Below are 23261 nucleotides of genomic sequence, written 5' to 3'. Positions count from 1 at the left end.
TCGCGCCGTGCCGAGGGTTGGCGGCGCGGCCAACCGCCGCCTGATTCCTCGCGAGGCCTCAACGCAAACCGCAAGAGCTGAACGTCTCGGGGTGGCGGGTGATAATTTGCACGTTTACATCCGATGCGTTTTAGTTTGTAGTAAAGATGTAATGCCACGAGACTCAGTGAGGCTTTCAGAATCAGAATATTTATTTATACTGGAGGAATCTTATGAGCTATGAAGCTCTTTTTCACAGATGTCAGCTTTGCAATGAATGACCCCCAGTGCTGCTATGAAGCTCTGCACTCCTGGGTCCATGATTTGAATCCAAAAATGTTTTTATATAAGTAGCAATATGTCATTCTATACATGGCCTGTGACATGGCCTACCACAGCGGTCGCTCTTTCCCCACTTGTTGCTATTGCAGAGGTTCGTGGTTTGATTCCACCAGGCCACGATGTTGAATTCTGCAGGTGATTTAACCATAAATACACACCGCCTGCTGTACAGTGGGCATTAAATACTAATGAATTGGCCGTAAACATCCTAATACATAGAGGACCAGAGTTTAGGCCCTCGCTGGTTCTGGCTCACCACCTGGCTTCCTTCACAATTATCTGTGGTTCCTCTGAGCCGTTGACTCTCACTTTGAGAGTGAGATGATACCGTCCGGCACTTTTAATTTTTCCGTGTAGTGCACGATGGTTGTGCAGTCACTTCTGGAGAAGTGAGAGCAGAAAGCTATGATGGTGCCAAGGGTTTGTTTTGGTGAGGCTGTGGGGCCTGCTCCAATGCTGGCAATCATCCACAAATCCCTTCACAATTGACTGCATTCATCAAGTGATCACTACCCATAGCGTGGCTCAATAACAAGGAGCCCGTCTCTAGAGGGAATACACACACAGCCATGACCTGGGCCAGAGAATCCTACTGGGGGTGCATTCATGACCACAATTTAGAATATTAGTAGTGGCTGTTCATGCATCGACTTGGCCTGAGCTTCTGCTAAGTTCATTCAGCTTAAACAAAAAAGAAGTCAGACCCTGTGCATTGTGTGATTGTAACGGTGAGATTAAAAAAGAAGCCACGCATGCTTGTCATCACTCCTCTTACAAAACACCGCCATTTAAAAGCATCGCAGGGCTTTTGTATTCTTGCAATGCAAAGGTTTGAAGTCTGCACCTCCTATTAGCACGGTTAGCTAAGTACGGTGCGAAAAAGTTCAGCATATAAGAATAGGTTTCGCCCTTTCTGGCAATAAAACAGGTGTTAAGATGCTCAAACACCAAACAGAAACCTTTTGCAAGGAATAATATCTGCATTAATCACAGATGCTTGTGACAAAACATGCAAACAAACATGCTTTGACAATGTATGCGTTGTCTTTGAAACTGATTGGCTGACGCCAGAGACAGCCTTCGTTATGCCTCGTCTCACCAGTGTTGGACCAGAGAACTCTAGAAGGCAAACAGCGCAAAGGCGAATGTCAAGGTATCAATAGCTCGGCTTGAGCAGTTATATCTATGGGACCTTTTTGCCGGTATCAAAATGATGAAAACAAGAATAGACTTTTCCCTTTCTGGCAATAACACAGGAGGTGTTAAGATGTTCAGAGACCAAACAGACACCCATGGGAAGGCGTGAAGTCTGCATTAACCACGCTTGGTCGTGGTGAAACATGCACACTGGCAAAACAAAGGTCCCATAGAGATGCAGGAGTGGAATGTATTTTTGCAGAGCTCCTGCTGGTGGAGTGGAAGAGGCGGCTTGCTTGTTAACGGGACATGTGTGGAACATAGCTTCATAGCTCATCGGATTCCACCAGTACAAATTCATAGCTCATCGGATTCCACCAGTACAAATTCATAGCTCATCGGATTCCACCAGTACAAATTCATAGCTCATCGGATTCCACCAGTACAAATTCATAGCTCATCGGATTCCACCAGTACAAATTCATAGCTCATCGGATTCCACCAGTACAAATTCATAGCTCATCGGATTCCGATTTTGATATCGGGGCAGCCATTGAGACTCGTGAGACTTGTGAGCACTTGGGGATTGTGCAACAGGATTCGAGATTTCGGGCCATTTATACATTCTATATGCATTATTATGATGCTCGTTCATCCAGGAAAGCCACATCGAGTCTCAATATTCGTTTTCAGGAGGGTCCTGCCAATGTTTAATGACAAGGGGGTGATGTTTCTCTGCGTCTAGCTATTTGAATAATTTGTCGGCAATTTTTCACAGTTGGGATGATTTGGCCAATTCAGTGACATTTCATGAAATTGTCGCTTTGGGAGGAAACCAGATGACCCAGAGGAGACCCGTCCAGAACAGGGGGAGACTGAACAGATGAACGCGGCGCAGAAAGGAGCCGGAGTCAGAACTCAAGCTCGGACACTTGTTGCTGTGAGGCACAAGTGTTACCACTGTGCCACCCATTGTGTTTAAGTAAGTGGAGCCCACTCCTGTAATTATAGCATCAGGGTCACAGGTAATATGAGGAAAAAAAGTGGACATGATCTTCTATTTCTAGAAGGCCCATTCCCTGAAGCCTCAGAGTATTATTTTTGTTTGTGTTTTGTAGAGCAGCATTCATGATTAGTGTGTAAATTAAATTTTTTGGAGCTTGAGTTGCTTCCAAAAGGTTGTTGGAGTTTGAGAACTCGCATTCGCTCACATTAGTTAGTTATGCTCCTGCTGCGTTGGCAGTGGTACACACAAATACAGCAACAACGAGCAGCTAAACCCTTCCACGTGGCCACAGGAAGAGAATATAAACAATCCAAATCTACAACAGGCATCGTCAGAGTTCGGGTCAAACCTACAAACCTCTTTCAGTCTGTGATTTATCTAAGTATTTAATGTTGTCCATCATCACTGTTTGTCACATTTGTCAATAACACCTTGCGGCCTTAAAGGGAAAAAAACTATAATAGGCGACGTTTTGGGCAATGGCCTAATTACATTATAAATTAACTAATATGGTGAAGTTTTAGCGAAAGATAATAGCACATGCCACTATAAATGTAGAGTATAATGGCTGCAAGAAATACCCACATGAAAAGCCACTTTGTTGAGTCATCATTTGTGGGCAGGTCACTTCTGAAAACGAACTATATTGCTCATTGGGACGGTAAAATTTAAATCTTTAGTTTGTGATTGTTTTAGTACAAATCCCACAGTTCCTCCTTTAATGTTTAACAATGATTTTCGTATCCAAAGTGAACCCGTTATTCTGCTTTGCACAATAATCTCATCTGGCCGGTCGTGTAATGGCTCTTTCACTCATCTGGCTAAGGATGCATCGAAGAAGCTTGGTTTTATTTCTACGCCAAATCCTTCATCTGTAACTCCAAACAATTATTAGTGCTATACACGGCACATATTCGGCCGAATGCGGATTGCTGTTGTCATTCCCGGGGTAGGAGCAAGGGACCAATTCAAACTTCACTGCACTTGATGAGATTGAACGTACAGCGGTCATGGTGATTGATGATCGTGCACTCACTCATTCACTCCAGTGGTCAGTCACCCCCTCGTCACTCTTCTACCACTGTTACCATGGCGACTGTTCTCATGGACTTCACGCGTTGATTCATCCACGTTGAGGACTCGGGCAACCAGACCGTTTAGTCCCATCCACACTGTGAGCATTCATCACCACCACCACCACACTGCAGGCCACAACACACTCACCCACCCGCACAACAAAGACAAAGATCCCCCTATAGCCTTAACAAACTGTTGGGGCAAGTGCTGTTAGCGAGCACCTATGAAGGCCGGCACGGCACACGAGGGGGTGGGTGGCCAGCACCAAGCCCGCCCGACCGCCTTTGTCTCCCGAGTGGCAATGTTTACACACCACATCTAGAACTCAATTAAGGCTCAGTCGACCTAGGGGAGGCTCAGCATCGGTTCATATAATCGTCACTGGTGTTACCCGTGAACGGGAATCAAACTCGGGTTGTCAGTTTCGAAGCAAAGCACGCTAACCGCTTGCCACCGATTCCCACCAACCCACTCGCTCACTCACCCACTCACCCACCCACCCACTCGCTCATTCACTCAACCCATCCACCCACTCACCCATCCACTCACCCATCCACTCACCCATCCACTCACCCATTCACTCACCCATCCACCCACTCACCCACCCACCCACTCGCTCATTCACTCATCCCATCCACCCACTCACTCATCCACTCACCGACCCACCCACTCACCCATTCACTCACCCATTCACTCACCCATCCACCCACTCACCCACCCACCAACTCGCTCATTCACTCACCCATCCACACACTCGTTCACTCACCCACTCTTCACTCACCCACTCGCTCATTCACTCACCCATCCACCCACTCACCCACCTACTCACCCACCCACTCACCCACCCACTCACCCATCCACTCACCCATCCACCCGCTCGCCCATCCACCCACCCACCCACTCACCACGCAGCAATTCACTTTCCTTTCTGCTTCTTTCCTCGCACTGCTCCGCTTGGGCACTTCCTGGCATCGTCTCTTTCCCCCAAGCTCTTAGAACTTTCATGGCGCTGTTTGTTGCTGGCCGCTTGGAATTGTTGTTGAACCTTTGGGATACGCGCTCAGCAACTGTGCTTCACATGTATATAATGTATAGAGCACAACTGAAAGCTATTTCGCGAAGGTGTGTAAAATGTAGTGTTGACCGTCCTTCAACCTTGTTCAGCAATTTTTCTTGCCTTTATTCGAGAGCTAAGCAGTTTTATAATGTTTGGATATTTGCTGAGCATCAACAAAATCGCGTGTTTACATGAATGCTTTATTCCGTGTCTTTATTCTTCTGAGTTTAGTATACTCGTAAAAGTGCAAATACAACAAGATTCATTGCAGAGGTTTATATACGGTAGACATCAATCTTGCACTCACGTTCACCCTCAGCAACATGAACCTAGAAGGCATTTGCGTGAGTTCCGTTTCACTGGAACGTTGCTGCCTTGCTCGCCACGCGGGCTGCAGGCGATGCCGTTACACACCCACACACACACATACACACCCACACACCCACACACATACACACATACCCCCACACACCCATACACACACACCCATACACACATACACACCCACACACATACACCCACACACACATACACACATACACACCCACACACACACACCCATACACACACACCCATACACACATACACACATACACACCCACATACACACATACACCCACACATACACACCCACACACACACACCCACACACACATACATACACACCCACACATACCCACACACACCCATACACCAATACACACATACACACACACCCATACACACACACACCCATACACACACACACATATACACCCACACACACATACACACACATACACCCACAAATACACATACACACACACATACACCCACACACACACACATACACACCCACACACATACACACCCACACATACACACCCACACACATACACACCCACACATACACACCCACACATACACACCCACACATACACACACACCAAAGACTTACCAGACTGTCGGGGTAATTGCTATTAGCGAGCACCTATGAAGGCCGGAACGATACACGAGGGGGTGGGTGGCCAGCACCACGCCCGACCGCCTTTGTCTCCTCAATGGCGATGTTTACACACCGCACCAGGTACTAATTTGAGGCTGAGTCGACTTAGGGGAGGCCCATGACCGTTTCAGATAATCGTCACTCATGGTGTTGGCCGTGAACGGGAATCGAACCCGGGTGGCCGGGTTCCTAGCGCGGCGTAGCGCTAACCGCTCCCGCTACGGGTCACCTCTGTGCTTTGTATCGACTTGTCCTGGCCGTCGGATGCCTTTCCAATATTCAGAACAGGTGGACACACCGCGCCCGGGAGACACGGCGAGAGCTTTGGAAATAAACTGCCTCGTTGCGTTGTTCTATTGTGCGCCCGGTGACTGATGGCTGCGCCCCTGTTCCCGTGGGTAATTGTGCCAAAGCCGTTCCCCCCCATTGGGAATGTCGACATAATGGGAGCGATGAAGGGCGCTTGCACTCGGCACGGTGGAACATCGGCACCGGCACTTGCCGTGGGAGCCTCACGTTCGTGAAACAAAGTTACCGTGCCGACGGTGCCACGGTGGCTTTGTGTACAGCGTTTTAATGAATTTTGCCCCGGATGTGCCTCTTGCCACATACCAAACAAGCGTTCGTCAACGGAACAAAAAAACAGCACGCATTCAAAGTGAATGCGTGGTTTTCCAAAGCGTAATGCAAATGAAGTCTTGAGTGCATATGTCGTCAACCTTGCGGTGTCAGCGACTGGGCAAGGAATCTGTTCCTCAATAACAAAGTAGATCACCGCATGCCACAGTGCCCCAGTCGTGTGAGCATCGCAGAGCAAACCACTAAACACCCTTTAAAAGTCATTCATAACAAAAACAGAAAATCAATAATTCCATCTAAAACCACTTGGATACTAAGGGGTTGAATGCCCCCAATCTATTTGGGATTGACCTGAGCATTTATCCATTGTTCAACAGAGAGTGGCCAGTTGGAGGCACACTGAAGTCAGTGTCGACTGTTGTACATCACGTAAGCATTCGTTGTACAGACACACACGCTCGTTATCAAACCTCGTGGGGATATAAGTATGGAAACGACGCAGATTTACAGACAGGAAACGGGTAAATTATTAAAAAAACATTTCATGAACTCTGATGACCTGCTGTGGGAAAATAGCGGTGAATTCACAGGTTATGCATGTTCATTGATGGCTAGATTTACAAAAATCTAAATATGCTTTTTGCACGAAGTAAATACATGAAAACAAACAAAAACATTTACACAAACAATAGCAAGATTAACAAAAAGCAAGCATGTATATAATCTCCAGTGTTTAATAAATCCCTCGAAATTACAGATGATAAAAGATAAATACATGTCAGCACCATCATCATTGGCAGCTTTGTTCATTCCACTGCTGGATGAAGACTTTCCCAAGTGGCGGCCACCTTCCATGATCCTGCAATGCAGCACTGCGCCTAATGGGGTTCATACTAGATGTTTGTACTATATGTGTATGTAATACTATATCTGTATAACACTATATGTGTATAATACATACAGCATGTTACTATACATGGAACAATGCATTTATTGAATTTGTTTTGCATTTAATTGCAATGCCACTTTATTTCCCTAATTTGGTTTATGGCTTTGTTCTAGTTTCTAAAAATCATGAATAAAAAAAACCACTACTTTAAAGGTAAGATATTAAATATTCCCCATGATGTGTTCTGGAGGAGGTTTCAAGTCACTATTTTAATGGCTTGCGCCACATATTGTATGCAGAGTAAAGTCGCGCGAGGTGTCTGCAAATCACTGCCGTTTGGTGCTCCACTCTCGTTGCGCTGAGCGAGCGGCGGCTGAAACACTCGGGGTCTGCCACGAAACACCGCGCGATGAGCGATCCGCGACGAGTGAGGGCGATGCCGACGATCACGCGGACACATTTGACGAGGTCGCCCGCGTTGTTTCTGGACGCGACGATGAAAACGACGTACAAAAATCTGCTCTGATGGTGTTTAGCGATCGTCACGGTCAATGTTGCGACAGTGTGTAACATTACGCACTTGATCGTCATTACGCTTCGATAGTAAACTTTTGACGATGAGCTGCATCACGTCTCGCGCACGTGCGTTCGTGCATACGAGGAATGGTGGCGATTGTGGTTGGCGCATTGAGATGGAGTCCTGGCACCATAAATTCTTGGCCATTAATATCTGTGGATACTGGTAAATGAAATATGTAAAGCATTACAACTGTAATGCCTAAGACTGTACATACAGTTGTGAGATATTAACTACCACGCCACGATGATGAAATGTTAACTACCTTGCCTGGTTTTCAGGAGATTGTGGATTCGATCCCAAACCTGACACCTATATATTTGGGGTTTTCATGTCTCTCTCCCTGTGGCCGCGTGGATTTTTCTCCAGGTCCTCTGGTTTTTCCCTCCACATTTAGAATCAACGTGCATTTTGAGTATTTGGCTGCTATAAATGTCCACGTAATAAGCCACTTCGTTATCATGTGTGGCATGGTCGCTTCTGAAAAAGATATATATAGCTCAGTGGGCATTACCTGGTAAAATAAAAAAATAGTTTGAGTTTAGTAGTTTAAGAACCACCATTGGCACCGTGGGAGAGCAAAGATGGTTTGACAGTGGAGAAAGATCGCGACGACAGTCCGGGCCGGGCCCAGATCGGCACGCACTCACACTCGCGCGTGCGTGTTCTCCCATTCCCGCACCGTAGGCGTTGGCAGAAGCACGAGAGGCTGCATCGGCCGCAAGGCCAAGAGGAAGGAACGTCGCCGAGAAGAGGGGGGAAGCATGGCCGTCGCCTTCAGCATCGCCATGGAGGCACGCGGGCGGCACGGCGGCTCGGTGGACAGCCCGGGAGGCTGGGCCGGCCCCAATGGACACTCCGTCTATGGGGTCACCGCTCAGGGTAAGGAGCTGCATTCATCCGTACAATGCTCACATTCATAAGCACCGTGCGGTCTCTGACCCACAGATGGGGTCCCAAACCCTGTGGAGTTTTTGTATCACTTTCTGAGGCTGACCAACATGCTCCATGTCATGCCATGTGACATTTTTGTTTGGGTTTTTTTTAGTTTGTCGTCCTTTCCCCGCACCTCCGATTCGCATGGTTGGCTACATACGATGCGAAAGAAGTTCAATATACATACAAACTGATTTTTATTCATTGTAGATGTCAATACCTGGGCTAGGAACGAATGCGGTTCTAATGATGTGTGGTGCTTTTGAAATAAAGCATTTTCTCAAATATTGCCAATTATTCTTCATCCAGTTTTGGGATATATATTTTTAGGCTTTCTGAAGTCCAGTGAATGGTCAGGAAGAGACGATGGAATATCATCGATCATCGTAATCATGATTGACAGCCATGATCCATCTACTGCTGGACGAATGCCTCCCCACATTTTCGCAATCCCTCACTGTTTTGAGCCTCCAGTCCGTTTCGTTGCTGTAGATTGCCTCATCCTATTGCTGCTCCATCACCACCGCGAGCATCTCCCGGGGCCTGTTCCCTACGTTGGGTGCTATTTCATCACCAGTCCCGTACCGTCTCCCATCATCCCCTTGCAGCGGCGTGTACTGTCCACGCTCACTTACAATCAGTATGATGGCTCTAATATTCGTGTATTTTTTTCCTTATGCGTGTGTTCATATTTTCGTCTCTCAGTGTAATTCCCAGCATGCATCTCTCCATACTTTCTTTGTGTTTATTTTTTGTTAACATTTCTTTGTCACGATCCATTTTTCACATCCACGTGTTATAGCAGGGCATACATGCACATTGGTCGGTTGCCTTTCAATATCAAATATAATGTTCCAAAACCCCTGCAGCATGCTCTCTCTCACCTCAATTTCATATTTTTTGTATCCCTGCCTGCCCACGATAATTTCCCTAGATACGCAAATCCTTGTGTCCCTCAAAAACATAGATTTTCTTTTGGAAAGCAAAATATTTCTCCATGGCTGTTGTTGTGCTCCAATGTAACGTTAGCCGACCACTGCAGCCTCCTTTGCTAAGTCCTTCAATCACTTTCCCGTAATTTATTTACATTTCTTGTTGTCATCAGCAACTTAGGCGGTTAATCTCTTCTCCGTTTATGGTTGTGCCTCTGTATCTCCAATATAATGTCGCTGTCAGTAGCCTTGGGGACGGTTTGTTTCCTTGCCTGATTTGTATTTTGTTACTTTATCCAATCTCAGTGTTAGACTGTCCCATCTTTATAAACGGGTTTGTTCATTTTTTATTTACAAATATCCATTTATTTTGAAACCTTGAGTTTGTGAGGCGCTCGATGAATGCATTTTAGATTACATTGCATCAAATTCCTTTCCAGAGTCGACAATACCTTAGCACAATGCTACTTGATATTCACATTTTCTGAACCCAGTTTGCCCACTTGCTTGGCTTGGCCTCTTCATTGTTCCGAACAAAGCATAACTGTATATCAGCGTTGTGTCCTTTGAATGAAGGAATTAATGTGACATCATTGCATGATTGTAGTCTTTCGTTTCTGCATAAACGGTAATAGGTCTGATCATGTTGAGCCAAAAGCTGGTTCTACCTCTTTGGTGATGTCCACTGTTATTCTGTCTGGTCTGGGACGTTTCGCTTCCTGCTTACTACAAGTATTAAATCTGGAACTTTGTTTCCTGGGATATGTTTTTTTTTCATCCCGAGAGTCCATTAGAAGTCCACCGGAAATTGTATGATTCCGATTCAATCCGTTATGGTTCCATCTTACAGCAGTTGTACTGCTCCTGTTTACTTCCCTCGCTTCAGCTCTCTCAGCTTTTGTCCTCACGCTTTTCCCTTGAACAAGCACGGTCTCAAACCAACACCTTCTCTCTAGTAATAGAAGAAACGAGCATACAATAATTCTCCTTTATGCACATTCCTCCACTTTTAAAACTAAAATGTAAGTCTTTTTTTTCTGTGACCCATTGGCCCCGCGGCCTTCTGGGAGGCCGTAATTTCAGCAGCATCCATTCTGTGCAAGAAAACTTCACGGGTTTCATCGTACAGTGTTTTCATCAGCAGAGTCAGGCTTGCCTGAATGCTTGCTTCTCTCTAATGGGTCCCTTCTTCTCAGTCACCCTCGATGGCCTGACATTCATCCATTCCCCCCCACCCCGACCATCTGCCCCACATACTCTGGGATGCTGGTTAAATTTAGGTTAAAGACCTCCGTCTTCTCCTCTACCTGCCTCCTGGAGCCTGCACACAATTCCTTGTAAAGTGCTCATATGTCTTGCTCTGGGTAAATATGTGCATGAGTCACCCTTAATTTCCATTCCTCTCCATGCATCTCCGGGTACCGGACTATAAACCCTTATTCGAACCTACATCCATTCCAAAACACTCTCGCTGTATACGTAATTTTACATATCTCTATGGTGTAGAGGATCTCATCAGAATAAATAAACATTCTGATCTCATATTTGGATGATTCTACTGAGTATGCATAAATCCAAATTTCTGAAAAAAAATTAAAGACAGATGCTCTTCATCATTATAATTATATTATTATATTATACTGACACAAAGTGAAGTAACGGTATTGTCGATAATATACCATCTTTGGCCAAATTAGCCTCGCCATTTCATAGATAGCCCTACTACAAAAACGTTTTAGGTGATGGTATTGCTTTAGAGCACAGGTAGCTCTGGATACGTTCCTCACACCAGGCACCCACAAGGCCCCAACTCTCAATGCACCAACCTAACCCTCGCCCACTGCACCATGTCATCAACTATTCGCATTTCCATCACATACCCTTCGGCCATTGTTGATCTTCTATACCCCTCAATCATTTAATTTTTACTTCCGTGCCCACGTCCCTTCATTTGCACCACGTTCCCTTTCCATTTCCGTTCTCCGACTCCCCGAGTATAAAGAACCTTTCTCCAGGATAATTAGTTTGTGATGATTCTGAGAACCTGACACCCGTGCCACACGATGACCACAGCTGACCCAAGTCCATGCCTGCCATCCCCTACTCCCCTGCTCTTGTCTCCATCCTCATGCTTCCCCTTTGAGCCTTACCTCTCTCCGTCCCACTGTCTCCCTCCAATCGCTCGGCTAATTCCCGCGGCCATATCGCCACTCGCTATGACAAGTTATTCCTGCCACGAGGCTGCGTGTATCCTCTCAGCGCTCACAAGTTCCCTCGCTTCATCTCGTAAACGTAACAGCATCGTAGTAGCAACAATAATAGTCCTTGACAACATCACAAAGAACCGTGTGTTTTGCAATATCCAGTAGAAATAACACCGCAGCCATTAGTGATATGCCAGTCCTGCTTTGCTAACTCACAGAATAAACAAAAACGTTATAGAAGCAGTTCGGAGCTTGTGCATTAAAACTTGACTGCCTCTAGTAGATGTTTAAAATACTCTCCATTTTATAAACATCTGTGCTAAAACACGAGGGCCATGGAAAGCCCGTCAAGATATTGAACCTCACGGAGGCTTTCACCTGGTGAGCAAACGTGACTCATCTTGACGTGCCGATATGATGTCATAGTTTCAAGTTAATTTTCTATAACCAGCTGAGAGCTCAAGAGACCAGCAGGCTCGTTCACACGAGCGACCTGGGCCATAAAATTGCAAAGCAAACGAAATTAAGTTACAGCAGTGAGGGAAATAGAAACAAGAGCAAAAACAACCGTGTCATATGAGAAAATACAAATACTGCCTTGTACAAACATAAATCGGTGTTTTTTAATACATTCCCCTACCATAAGTTCACTTTTGCGGATAATTACCTCAGATTGTTACCTCAGATTATCACCTCAGATTATCACCTCAGATTATCACCTCAGATTATCACCTCAGATTATTACCTCAGATTATGACCTCAAATTATTACCTCAGATTATTACCTCAGATTTTTACCTCAGATTATCACCTCAGATTATCACCTCAGATTATTACCTCCGATTATTACCTCAGATTATGACCTCAGATTATTAGCTCAGATTATTACCTCAGATTATTACCTCAGATTTTTACCTCAGATTATCACCTCGGATTATCACCTCAGATTATCACCTCAAATTATCACCTCAGATTATCACCTCAGATTATGACCTCAGATTATTACCTCAGATTATGATCTCAGATTATTACCTCAGATTATTACCTCAGATTATGATCTCAGATTATCACCTCAGATTATCACCTCAGATTATCACCTCAGATTATCACCTCAGATTATTACCTCAGATTATGATCTCAGATTATTACCTCAGATTATTACCGCAGATTATCATCTCAGGTTATTTGACATTGTGCCCGGCCTCGTAGTGCCCTCTTAAGGCTCACATTGTTATAACGCTCACGTATTGTTCCCGTGCTACGAGTTAAGAATATATATTTGAGCCCTCTACAAACACTGGACAACTCTTTGATCAATGTGGGCAGTTTTCTCGAGGACAAGTCCATAATAGCAGCAAAACCATGTTACAGAAAGACCGACAGACAACCAGAGCTGAGGAATTCATGCTTTTGAGCTTAGTAGCAAAGTGGCTAATACGATTGGATACATTAAACATCGGTATTTGGCCGTTTACATAGAATAAGGACATTGTGATAATGTCCATTATCAGCTGTGGAGTCTGGTGTCTGCTCATCACTGAGCTCCTCTCCATCGGTCCCAGCGATAATTGTGATTGTGTTTCGGCAGCGGAACATAATATCCACAAAATAATGGCGTTTCATGTCAAATATTCCATACATATGGTGTAATGTTAACGTTGTACTTTTCACGTATTTTTTTGAGAACATGTAAAAAAAAAAAATCTCATTTGGATTGATGTGTGTGCGATTAATCTATCGAATTAAAAAGCCGATTGTAATCAATCCAGCTTGGTGGTTCAGCGGGAGAGCGAGTGGCACTTTTGAGGGAAAGTAACAGCGGGGTTGTCGTATGGAAAGACTTGCCACCCCCCTCCATAGAAATGTGGAATTTCCATCACTGACTCGGGCTGTAAATGGGAAATGAGCACTGCCACAATCCTCATTTGATTTTTAAGTTAATAAAATACAAATACGCAGAATGTTTTGATGTGAGAAAATGATGAGTACAAGATGCCAAGGAAGACGGTAGATTATAGAAATTTGAACAAATGGATGAAAATTGGGGTATTTAATGCAAAGTTGTTAAGTAAACATCATGGACAGACCAAAATGGAAGGAAAGCCGTGATAATTATTGATAATCAACGTCTACGAGACAGGACGCGGCTCACCAATAGATAGAGACACACACAAAATGCACACCAATGCAGAATGCTTGCTGGGGTACATTAAACGTTGGCTTGTGAACACAGGTGTCTGTGAACACAGGTATATGTGAACACAGGTGTCTGTGAACACAACATAAAAACACAGGTGGAGCCACGGCAAGAAGGCCACTGTCTCCCAGCCCTGTGAACCTGGCAGTGAACCGCTCTAGTCTGGGCTCCTTCACCGGAGTAGGAAGAGAAAAACGACGCGAAATCTCTGACTCTCTCTCGCTCCTGAAGCCCTCTCATAGCTGCAGAACTCAGACGTCAGCATTAAGCTCGTGAACATATTGCTTACATAGGCCAGACTAGAATAGAGAGGCCAGAGAGGCACAGTTGATAGGAATTGGATACAGGGTGCTTAATTTTTTTAAACACTTCTGAGAATTGGCAACAATGCCACAAGACATGTGCCTCCAGGCTCTGGAGACCACCTGGAGAAGATTCCAGGCCATGCGTTGACAGCGATGGCAAACAAGTGGAGACTCTTTGACTTTTTTAAGCTCTTAGCATACATTTGTTATCATGTTACGATGTATTATTCGTTATTTTTTAATTAAAAAACGATAGTCCCATATAAGTGTTAATATTTTTTGAAGCACCCTGTATATATACTACTGGGCTTGATAAGAATTCAATAATTTTAAAAAATCCTGGTTAACAGTGTTTTCCATATGCCACTTAGTGATGTACTCCTGGGTTGAATCCTCGAAATGTTTACTGAACCCACGTACGTGTCACTGATTAGTGACATTCCACGAGTGACACTTTTGTGACTGCTGCACAGTATCTGCATGTCACCAGGAGTCCATTGCTAATTGCCTGAGATGGCTTTCAAATCAATGATGGAAATGAGTAAACGGTTCCTAAAGATGTTATACATTCTAAACATTTGTAGAAGTCAATGATTTGTTATCCCAAGCTGTTCCTTGTTATCCACAATGATCTCAAATGTTTTAGTGCCCCTGGTTATATTGATGTCATATTGCCACCAATTACTTAATGAAGCTAGAAATAATTGTAGTGTTGTTAGTAAATCGATACTCATTTACAATTTATGTATGTTGCACCAGGAATTGAAAAACATTTCGACCGTGTTTCCAAATAAAACCGACACAATTTGCATGCAGCGTACAGTTGAGTACTGTATGTATTATTTGCAGCGCTGGCTATTTGAAATTAAATTCATTTTTGTGATGATATAGTCATTTTATCCAATTCCAATCTAAATGTAACTTATTCACACGAGCATAGTACTCTGCATCATACCTATTACAACAGGTTGTTTTTTTCATTCACGGAAATGCAATATCAGTTAAGCTTTCTACTCTTTGTTCATTATCAAAACAAATCCATCACTCTTGCTTTACACCCATCACTGTCGAGGGGATGCGTTATACGTGAGCTGGAAGTCGTGAGCTGAAAGAAGGTTTTTAGTGGGGTCTTTTCTTAACATACGTATTGGTGAGCTGCAGCTGTATTAAAACTAGTTTTGTTCCATGTATTCTCACACCTGTAAGTTTTAACCATAGTTATTACATTATTTTTAAGTAACCGCCATTTCCAAAAAAAAAAGTTTTCTCCATCATCATCATCCTCATCACTGTCAATTCCCTAAAAACCTTACGCCATCTTTATATGTATGTATGGTGAACTTCTTTCACACCGTACATAGCCAACCGTGCTAATAGGAGGTGCTAATCTTTACCGTAACCATTACAACGTATACTTCATGACGCCCTCTCTACACATCCAACAACGCCCATTAATCTCGATGCACAATTCGCATGTACGTTTGGAGTTTGCATGTTCTCCTCGTGGTCACGTGGATTTTTCTCCGAGTTCTCCGGTTTTTCCCTCCGCATTTAGAATCAACATCACGCGTTTAGAATATTTGGCTGCTATAAATTTCCACACGATAAGCCACTTCGTTGAGCTATCATCTATGGCCAGGTCGCTAAATAGCTCATTGGGCCTTACTTGGTAAAATAAAAAAAGTGTTTCACAGTTTACTATCGCAACCTTTTGCGATGCTCGCCGCCGTTCCGCAGCCGTCGTTGTCGACCCGTGACTCTCCCCCCCCCCTTTCTCCGCGTCCCCCCCCCGCTGACGCCCGAAGGCGGCGGCGATGCCGACCCCAGGGCGCCGTCGCGCTCGCCGTCCCCGCCGTCGCCGCCGCCGTCCTCCTCCTCCCCGTCGGCGTCGTCCTCCTCGCCGTCCCTGCAGTTCCCGGCGGTGCCCGGCGGGCCCAGCCCAGTCATCCACAGCCCCCGCGCCGCCCTCGAGTTCCCGGGCGTCGTGCAGGAGCTTCCGGCCGCCAACACGTTCGTGTCGGCGCGCGCCACCGTCCGCACCCCCGGCCAGGCCGGCCCGAGCCCCCCGTGCGCCCGCGAGCCCGGGGACTCCGTCGCCGAGTGCGGAGGCTCCAAGTCGGTCTGCCGCAACGCGGCGTGCGACTGCTTCGAGGTGCGCGGCGCGGGCGACAACGACCGCAGCCTGCGCCGCCACCACCACCAGCAGCGCCAGCCGCAGCCGCAGCAGCAGCAGCGACGCCACGAGGAGCGTATGCCGCACCACCGGCTCGAGGATCACTTTGGGTGCCAGGCGGCCGTCGTGCCCGCGGGCGCCGCACGGGAACTCTCCGACTTGGCCGCCAAGAGCTCTGGCGATGACCTCCTTGGGTCCGAGAGCCTGGGAGATGGGGGGAAGGTGACCGTCATGATGATGATGATGGTGAGAGACGGGGAAAGGAACCTCGCGGAAGATTGCACCAGCCACGTTCACGTGAGTGTGCACGTTTAACTTCCACGGTTTATCCAGAATGCTCCCAATTATGCTAAATGCTTTGCGACTTTATACCTGGTTGTCATTTTTCATGTTGTGTGTCGATAGAATTTACTTTGAAATATATGTGTTTCCTTTGTACTCTGCAATTTTGTGCTTAGACTGAATTTCATAAGGATGGGAGCAAAACGACAGAACATGTGACGTCGTGCGCATTGCAGAAGGACACTTCAATGCGATGTATTTTGCTTCATAACTGTTGTTTTTAAAGAGAAAAAAGTTATCCTACTTATGTACTTTATATGTGTTTAAAAAAAAAGAGAAAGGTTATACCACTATAGAAATTATAATTGTATAGTTTCTCCAATTACAGTGCACAAAAAAGCCATGAATCGTTTGACGATGTTAAAAAAAATGGCAAGTGGTTAACTGTGAACTTTTAAATAAAACTTCGAGTGATCGGTCACAACCATTCCAAATGTTATAATTTCTGAGGTTTGCCGACAGCTTTAAGGATATTTCACAATTACTCTCTGGAACAGCTTAAAGATGGCCCACAACACGCCAGGGCTTGGATATAGGGAGCAATTTATTTTAACTAAATTTATCGTCAGTAGTCTACAAAGGCAGAATGTTGCATTGATGATGGATTTTTTTTAAAACACTGTGAGATGCGGTTTTGCATGAACGACGCTGTATAAAACATTATTATAGTTCTATATTTAAACAACTGAGTTATTTAAGTGAGACATTAGGCATTACTTTGTTGTGACATTTTCAGAACCGACATTGGCTTATAACAGACCAGTTCTGTTTTACCATCTGGATTACATACACATTTTAATTATAATCAAATTGTACATTGTACTCAACTTTACTTGCATCCCACCTCTGTCCCACATATACTCACTTATGCATCCCCCACCGACGTAGTCCTCTCCCATCTCGCTTCCCACGTGGAAACTGTAACAGCTTGAATATTGACGCTCTTCCCATCGCTGGTGCTGCTGTGCATAGCCATTGCTCTTCCCCAACCCACACCCCGACACCTCCACCTGCCCCTCGCTCGCAGTCGTTTCTCCCGTACTGGCACGGATCAAGGAACTGGTAAACAGTCCCCTGTACAATCAGTGGCCGAATGCCGGACAGATTAAACACCATTACCGTTCACCAAAGTAGGATTGGAATCGATCGATTCTGATGCTGTGCACATTTTTATTTCAAACTATCCAACGACTGCGCTTTGTTTTTGTTTTAAGGAAAATTCTGTGTTCATTGGTGAGCCAATTGACGTTGTTTATTTTTAGTAAGGTGACGGAACTCGTTCGTTATTATTCGTAGGGTTTCAAGGTTGCTTTGGTAGAGACGGTTAAGTCCGAGTTTTGCTTTGAATGGGACCTGATCGGCACGCGTATTTATTGGCTCATCACACGGTACCAGATCAAGCAAGTACAAACATTTTACAGGATTATTTATATTTTTTGAAAATAAACTAATAATGATCAAGTATGCTTAAAACCACATGATTCCTTCGAGAGGATGTAGTCGAAAATGTAGGATCCTATGTGGCTTTCCCTGGACACGCGAAGGTTATGGGTGTGATTCCAAATTGGATAAACAATGCATTTATATTTACAGTGGAAAACAGTGAGTTATCGCAATCGCCACCGGCTCTTTTTTATTCATCAGCGTTGGCGTCTGTGCAGAGGTAGATATCCCACACAAGCCGCCACCGCCTACACCGTGGACAACACAAAGGCCCGGGGCACTTAGCCAGTCGAGGCGCCCCAGTCATGTGACCTACGCATTTGCGAGTTGAGAAGAAGTTGTTGTTCTTGTAGAGTCAAGTTGAGTAGCACGATGATCCTGGCTCGCTGTGATCGTCGTGGTCCTCTTGTCGTGACTCTCGCCGCTGACGGTTGGTCGGTGGCTTTGCTACTCGTGAGAGTGACGACGACGACGAGGTCGGTGGCTTTGCTACTCGTGAGAGTGATGACGACGAGGTCGGTGACTTTGCTACTCGTGAGAGTGACGACGACGACGATGTCGGTGGCTTTGCTACTCGTGAGAGTGATGACGACGACGAGGTCGGTGGCTTTGCTACTCGTGAGAGTGATGACGACGAGGTCGGTGGCTTTGCTACTCGTGAGAGTGATGACGACGAGGTCGGTGGCTTTGCTACTCGTGAGAGTGATGACGACGTCGATGTCGGTGGCTTTGCTACTCGTGAGAGTGATGACGACGAGGTCGGTGGCTTTGCTACTCGTGAGAGTGATGACGACGTCGATGTCGGTGGCTTTGCTACTCGTGAGAGTGATGACGACGAGGTCGGTGGCTTTGCTACTCGTGAGAGTGATGACGACGTCGATGTCGGTGGCTTTGCTACTCGTGAGAGTGATGACGACGTGGATGTCGGTGGCTTTGCTACTCGTGAGAGTGATGACGACGAGGTCGGTGGCTTTGCTACTCGTGAGAGTGATGACGACGTCGATGTCGGTGGCTTTGCTACTCGTGAGAGTGATGACGACGACGAGGTCACGTGACAAGGCGCGCCGAGCCGCAGATGGGCGGCTAACTGTTTGTGACATATCTGCACCTACACGGGCGTCGTCGACACTTGCATTGGCTTCCGGTTGCTGAACGAATGCAATGGAAGGTCGCACTCATCACACACAAGGCGCTTGCTTCAAATGAACCACAACACCTTGCTGATGTCAAGGAGCATGAACTATCACGCAAACTGCGGTCATCCTCGCAACCATCGAACGAAGACGGTCACCGCATCGCGCATTTTCAGATTTGCTTCTGCAGCCGTCTGGAACGCTCTTCCTTCCTAAATGAAGAAGCCACTGGAGCTGTGCACTTTTAAATTATGGAGATTGACAAACTCATTTCTGTAGAACGGCTTTTTTAAGTTTAGTTTGTTGTCCTTACCCCCACGTCTGATTAGCACGGTTGACTACGTACGGTGCGATAGAAGTTCAAAACACAGACATACAAGCTGAGATCTGTGTGAACGTCAGCTCCAAAAGGGACTGTTTCCAGTTACACACGACACTTGCTGTCGACATGTTTCTATCCTCACAAGAAGATGTTGGCCTTTATGATGCCCTTAAAGATATATAAAGAGATTATGCTGAATTTGAATGATGTAGATTGCTCTTTGATTTTGAAATGAGGGCGGCAGAGAGTGTACCAAGTGTGTAATATCATTGGCGTAGAACAGAATTAGAATGTGTTGAAGGTTTCGGCATAATTTGATCATTCAGAAGGAGAGGAGAGGTCTCAGGGGTTGTGTAACATAATTTTATAAATTGATTCTGTTTGATAGAATGGTATGAAAGCAGCGTGGTAATTTACAGCTTATTGCACTATTAATTTGATGAAAGGACGAAAGGATTGTCTAACATTAAAAACAGGCATCACGAGCTTGCATCATCGTCATCATTCCCTTGTATCATGCTAAATAAAACTGTAAACTGTTTTATTTTTCTAGGTAAGGCCCACTGAACTATACAACTCTTTTTCAGAAGCGACCTGGCCACAAGTGATCGCTCAACAAAGTGGCTTATCACGTGGACATTTATAGCAGCCAAATACTCTAAACGCACGTTGAATCAAAATGTTAAGGGAAAAACCAGAGGACCCGGAGATGAATACACACGGCCACGGAAATAACACGCAAACTCCAAATATACAGGCGTCAGGGTCGGGATCGGGATCGAACCCACGCACTCCTGCGGAGCAGGCAACGCAGTTAGCATCTCGCCACCGTGGCACCCCAAATAACCTTGTTGTATTCAGAGGACTGACACAAGACACTTCCTGCTCTGCTAATGTGCAGTTGTGCAAGATCTGGGCGACCATCTGTGATCACATTAGAGGGTTGTTATCTGGTAGCAAAAAAAAAAACTAAATAGCGCACACAAGTATCAGGGTGATGCCCCAATTACTTTGCAATTTTTACCCAAAACACATTGACGTAAGTTTCATCATGATGAAAACACTTCTTGAAACGCCCTTGTCTATATGAAAAATAACCGTTGTGCTTTTATTATGGCTGAAATTACATTTAAATATGTTTCTAAATACGAATGCAATCCCAGGACACTTGGAAATAAAAGGGCAATGTGTGTGCTCCCTCCACCAAATGACTCATTTGCTCTTCCTCATAATGGCCCTACATGTTGAGTGTTTAACAAACACGAGTGGAATTTGCAAAATGAACAAAATCGATGCACAGTCACGCAAGCCTTTAGCCCGGGTGTGCCCGGCTGACACCGCGTGCACCAACCCACGTCTCAATGCAGCCTTGCTGGTGACATGTGCTGGAACTGCACGTGGTATTGTGGTTGTTTGTTTAATTGCTATTGATATACTGCATATGAGTACAGTCGTGATATGAGTTGATCACGACGTTTTGAAAACGTGACATTAAACATGCATGCCTATTAATGATATTTTTCATCTGAAATGTTCATATGTGACTAGTTTGTATTCAGTAATAACCACATTTTTATCAAACAAGCCCAACATTATGCTGGTGCTATATGTTTTGTCTCATTCCAAAAATGTGTTGTTAACTCCTTGCATATCATCATCCTCATCATGCACCACGATCAATCGACTGCTGGATGAAGGCCACCCTCAGCTATAATTCCATCTGCAATGCCCCTGCGATATGACAAGCCATCAGATCAGAATCCTTTTCAGACTCATAATCTTTATTTATCCTGTGGAAATCCGATGAGGTACGAAGCTCCTTGTCACAGATACCAAGGAACCAATTCCTAGCACCTGCGCACGAGCTGATTTGATCACTCCATCTCCTCGGTTGACGACCGCTTGGACGCGAACCCTTCCTTGGCTATCGTCCTTCACAATCGGTCTCCAAGACCCTTCTTGCGACGCGTCCTGCCCAACCCCCCTGTGTGTACACGAAGCTTAATGCTGAGGACAGATTTTATTACAGTTTTGTGGTTTTAATGTTGACGCTCAATCAATAAAAAAGTCAATCTGTCTTCATACTCGGATAAACACTCGTGCACGTCCTAAGAGGCAGTGCGAATGATAGCAACGAGACACTCCCATCGCGTGGATCAGATCGGTCTCCCTGATCGGTCTCTCACATCGCGTGGATCAGATCGGTCTCCCTGATCGGTCTCTCTGATTGGTCTCTCTGCGCCACAGCCACAGATGGCCGAGCAATGGCACAACGAACCGTCAAAGAGCCTGTACCATAATCCACCAAGTTTGACAATCACTCAGTTCACCGACGATACTCTCTCACTCTCTTGGTGGGCAGGAGGAGATGCCTCGTTATAATCTAAGTGGATTTCCATGCGACTACAACGACATGATTCTAATTGACACGCGTTTGATGGGTGTCCATTTCATGCACCGTATAATCTGTCGCTGCGTGTTGTCAATAGTCTGTACTCTTCCTACCTGAAGTGGTGAGTTGAAGTTTGCCTGGGGAATGCCCGTGGCTTTGTTTTAAGATGCCAGGGGGACGAGAAGGAGGTTTGTAAGCGCTCAAAGATGATGACATCTGCCACGCCACTTCCTTCAAGCCAACGCTTCAAAGCTGCGGATGAGTGACTTCTTGCTGCATTTCAGTTTTACAAAACTGCCTTGAGACGAGAGCTGATGTTTTCATTAAATAAAGTGGCCTGAAATGTATTCCAAGGCATTCGACTTTAATGAAGCTAGCACGCAGGGCTGAGCAGACCATCTGGTAAGGCTTGTTTTATCATGTGTAATCAAAACATGAAAGAGGTCTTTACAAATTAGTGCGTCTTTATTTATCGATAATGTTTGTACGATTCTACAAAGTGTCCCTGATGTTCAATATATATTCACGACAACCTTTCTGTTTTTTTGTGATGTAGACGTGTAATTAGGTTTCTCTTAATCTCATTGTCTTAAAAGTTATTCTACAATGATGCAATTGTACTTTGCTTCTCCAAACTAATTTTTGAGCCTGAGTTTGTATTTTGTAGCTTGTTGTTTGACCACACTTTCAACTCAACATCATTTTTAGTGGGCCGTTCCTCTTCAAATTAAGATTGGACACAGGCTTATGCTGCACATTCCGTCGCTGTGCGTCGATCACACCGATGTCATACCGCAACAGAGTAAGCAGTGCGAGAACTCGGTACGTACACGCGGGCTTGCATGCTGTCTCGTGTCAACATGAAGTCTGATGAGAGTTTGTGAATGTCTCGCTCTTGCGATCCCTCGCCTGCGAGTGACTGGTTCAGCCGGTTATGGGTGTTTACTAAAGAGTGCCTCCCAACCTGTTCCTCGTGGTGAGAAGTGGTGCGCGGAATTCTTAAGGACTTCACAATTTAGAGTCATTTTAAATTTGAAAAAACAATGTGGTCCGTGGTGGTCTGTCAAAAATTGCTGGATGGTTGATAGTAGCCTGACGCGTGCAGGAAATGTCCGTTAGCCGCCGGATTCGTGTTTGTTTCATCAGGCCTTCAGAAGGATTGTAAATTAGCACGTTACAGATGGTGCTGTTGATGCCTGCGGCCCTGTGTGCAAGGGCGCGCGAGTCTCCTTCGTACGCACAGGGAGGCCTGCCC

General features: G+C 45.4%; 1 protein-coding gene across 1 annotated transcript in view; it reads left to right on the top strand.

Moving 5' to 3' along the window:
- Positions 1-16689, top strand: part of LOC144732752 (uncharacterized) — a 270676-nt gene extending 253987 nt beyond the window's left edge. Inside the window, exons 3-5 of the mRNA XM_078614329.1 lie at positions 8316-8510; positions 16007-16353; positions 16492-16689. Of these exons, the coding sequence (XP_078470455.1) occupies positions 8316-8510; positions 16007-16353; positions 16492-16689 (740 nt within the window). The remainder of the gene's footprint in view (positions 1-8315; positions 8511-16006; positions 16354-16491) is intronic.
- The last annotated feature ends 6572 nt before the right edge of the window (positions 16690-23261 follow it).

This window comes from Lampetra planeri, chromosome 44 (genome assembly GCF_965212315.1).
Source record: "Lampetra planeri chromosome 44, kcLamPlan1.2.h2, whole genome shotgun sequence".
In the NCBI taxonomy this organism is placed as follows: Eukaryota; Metazoa; Chordata; class Hyperoartia; order Petromyzontiformes; family Petromyzontidae; genus Lampetra; species Lampetra planeri.
Note: the sequence above shows the minus strand (reverse complement) of the source record. Positions and strands in the feature narration are given on the sequence as shown.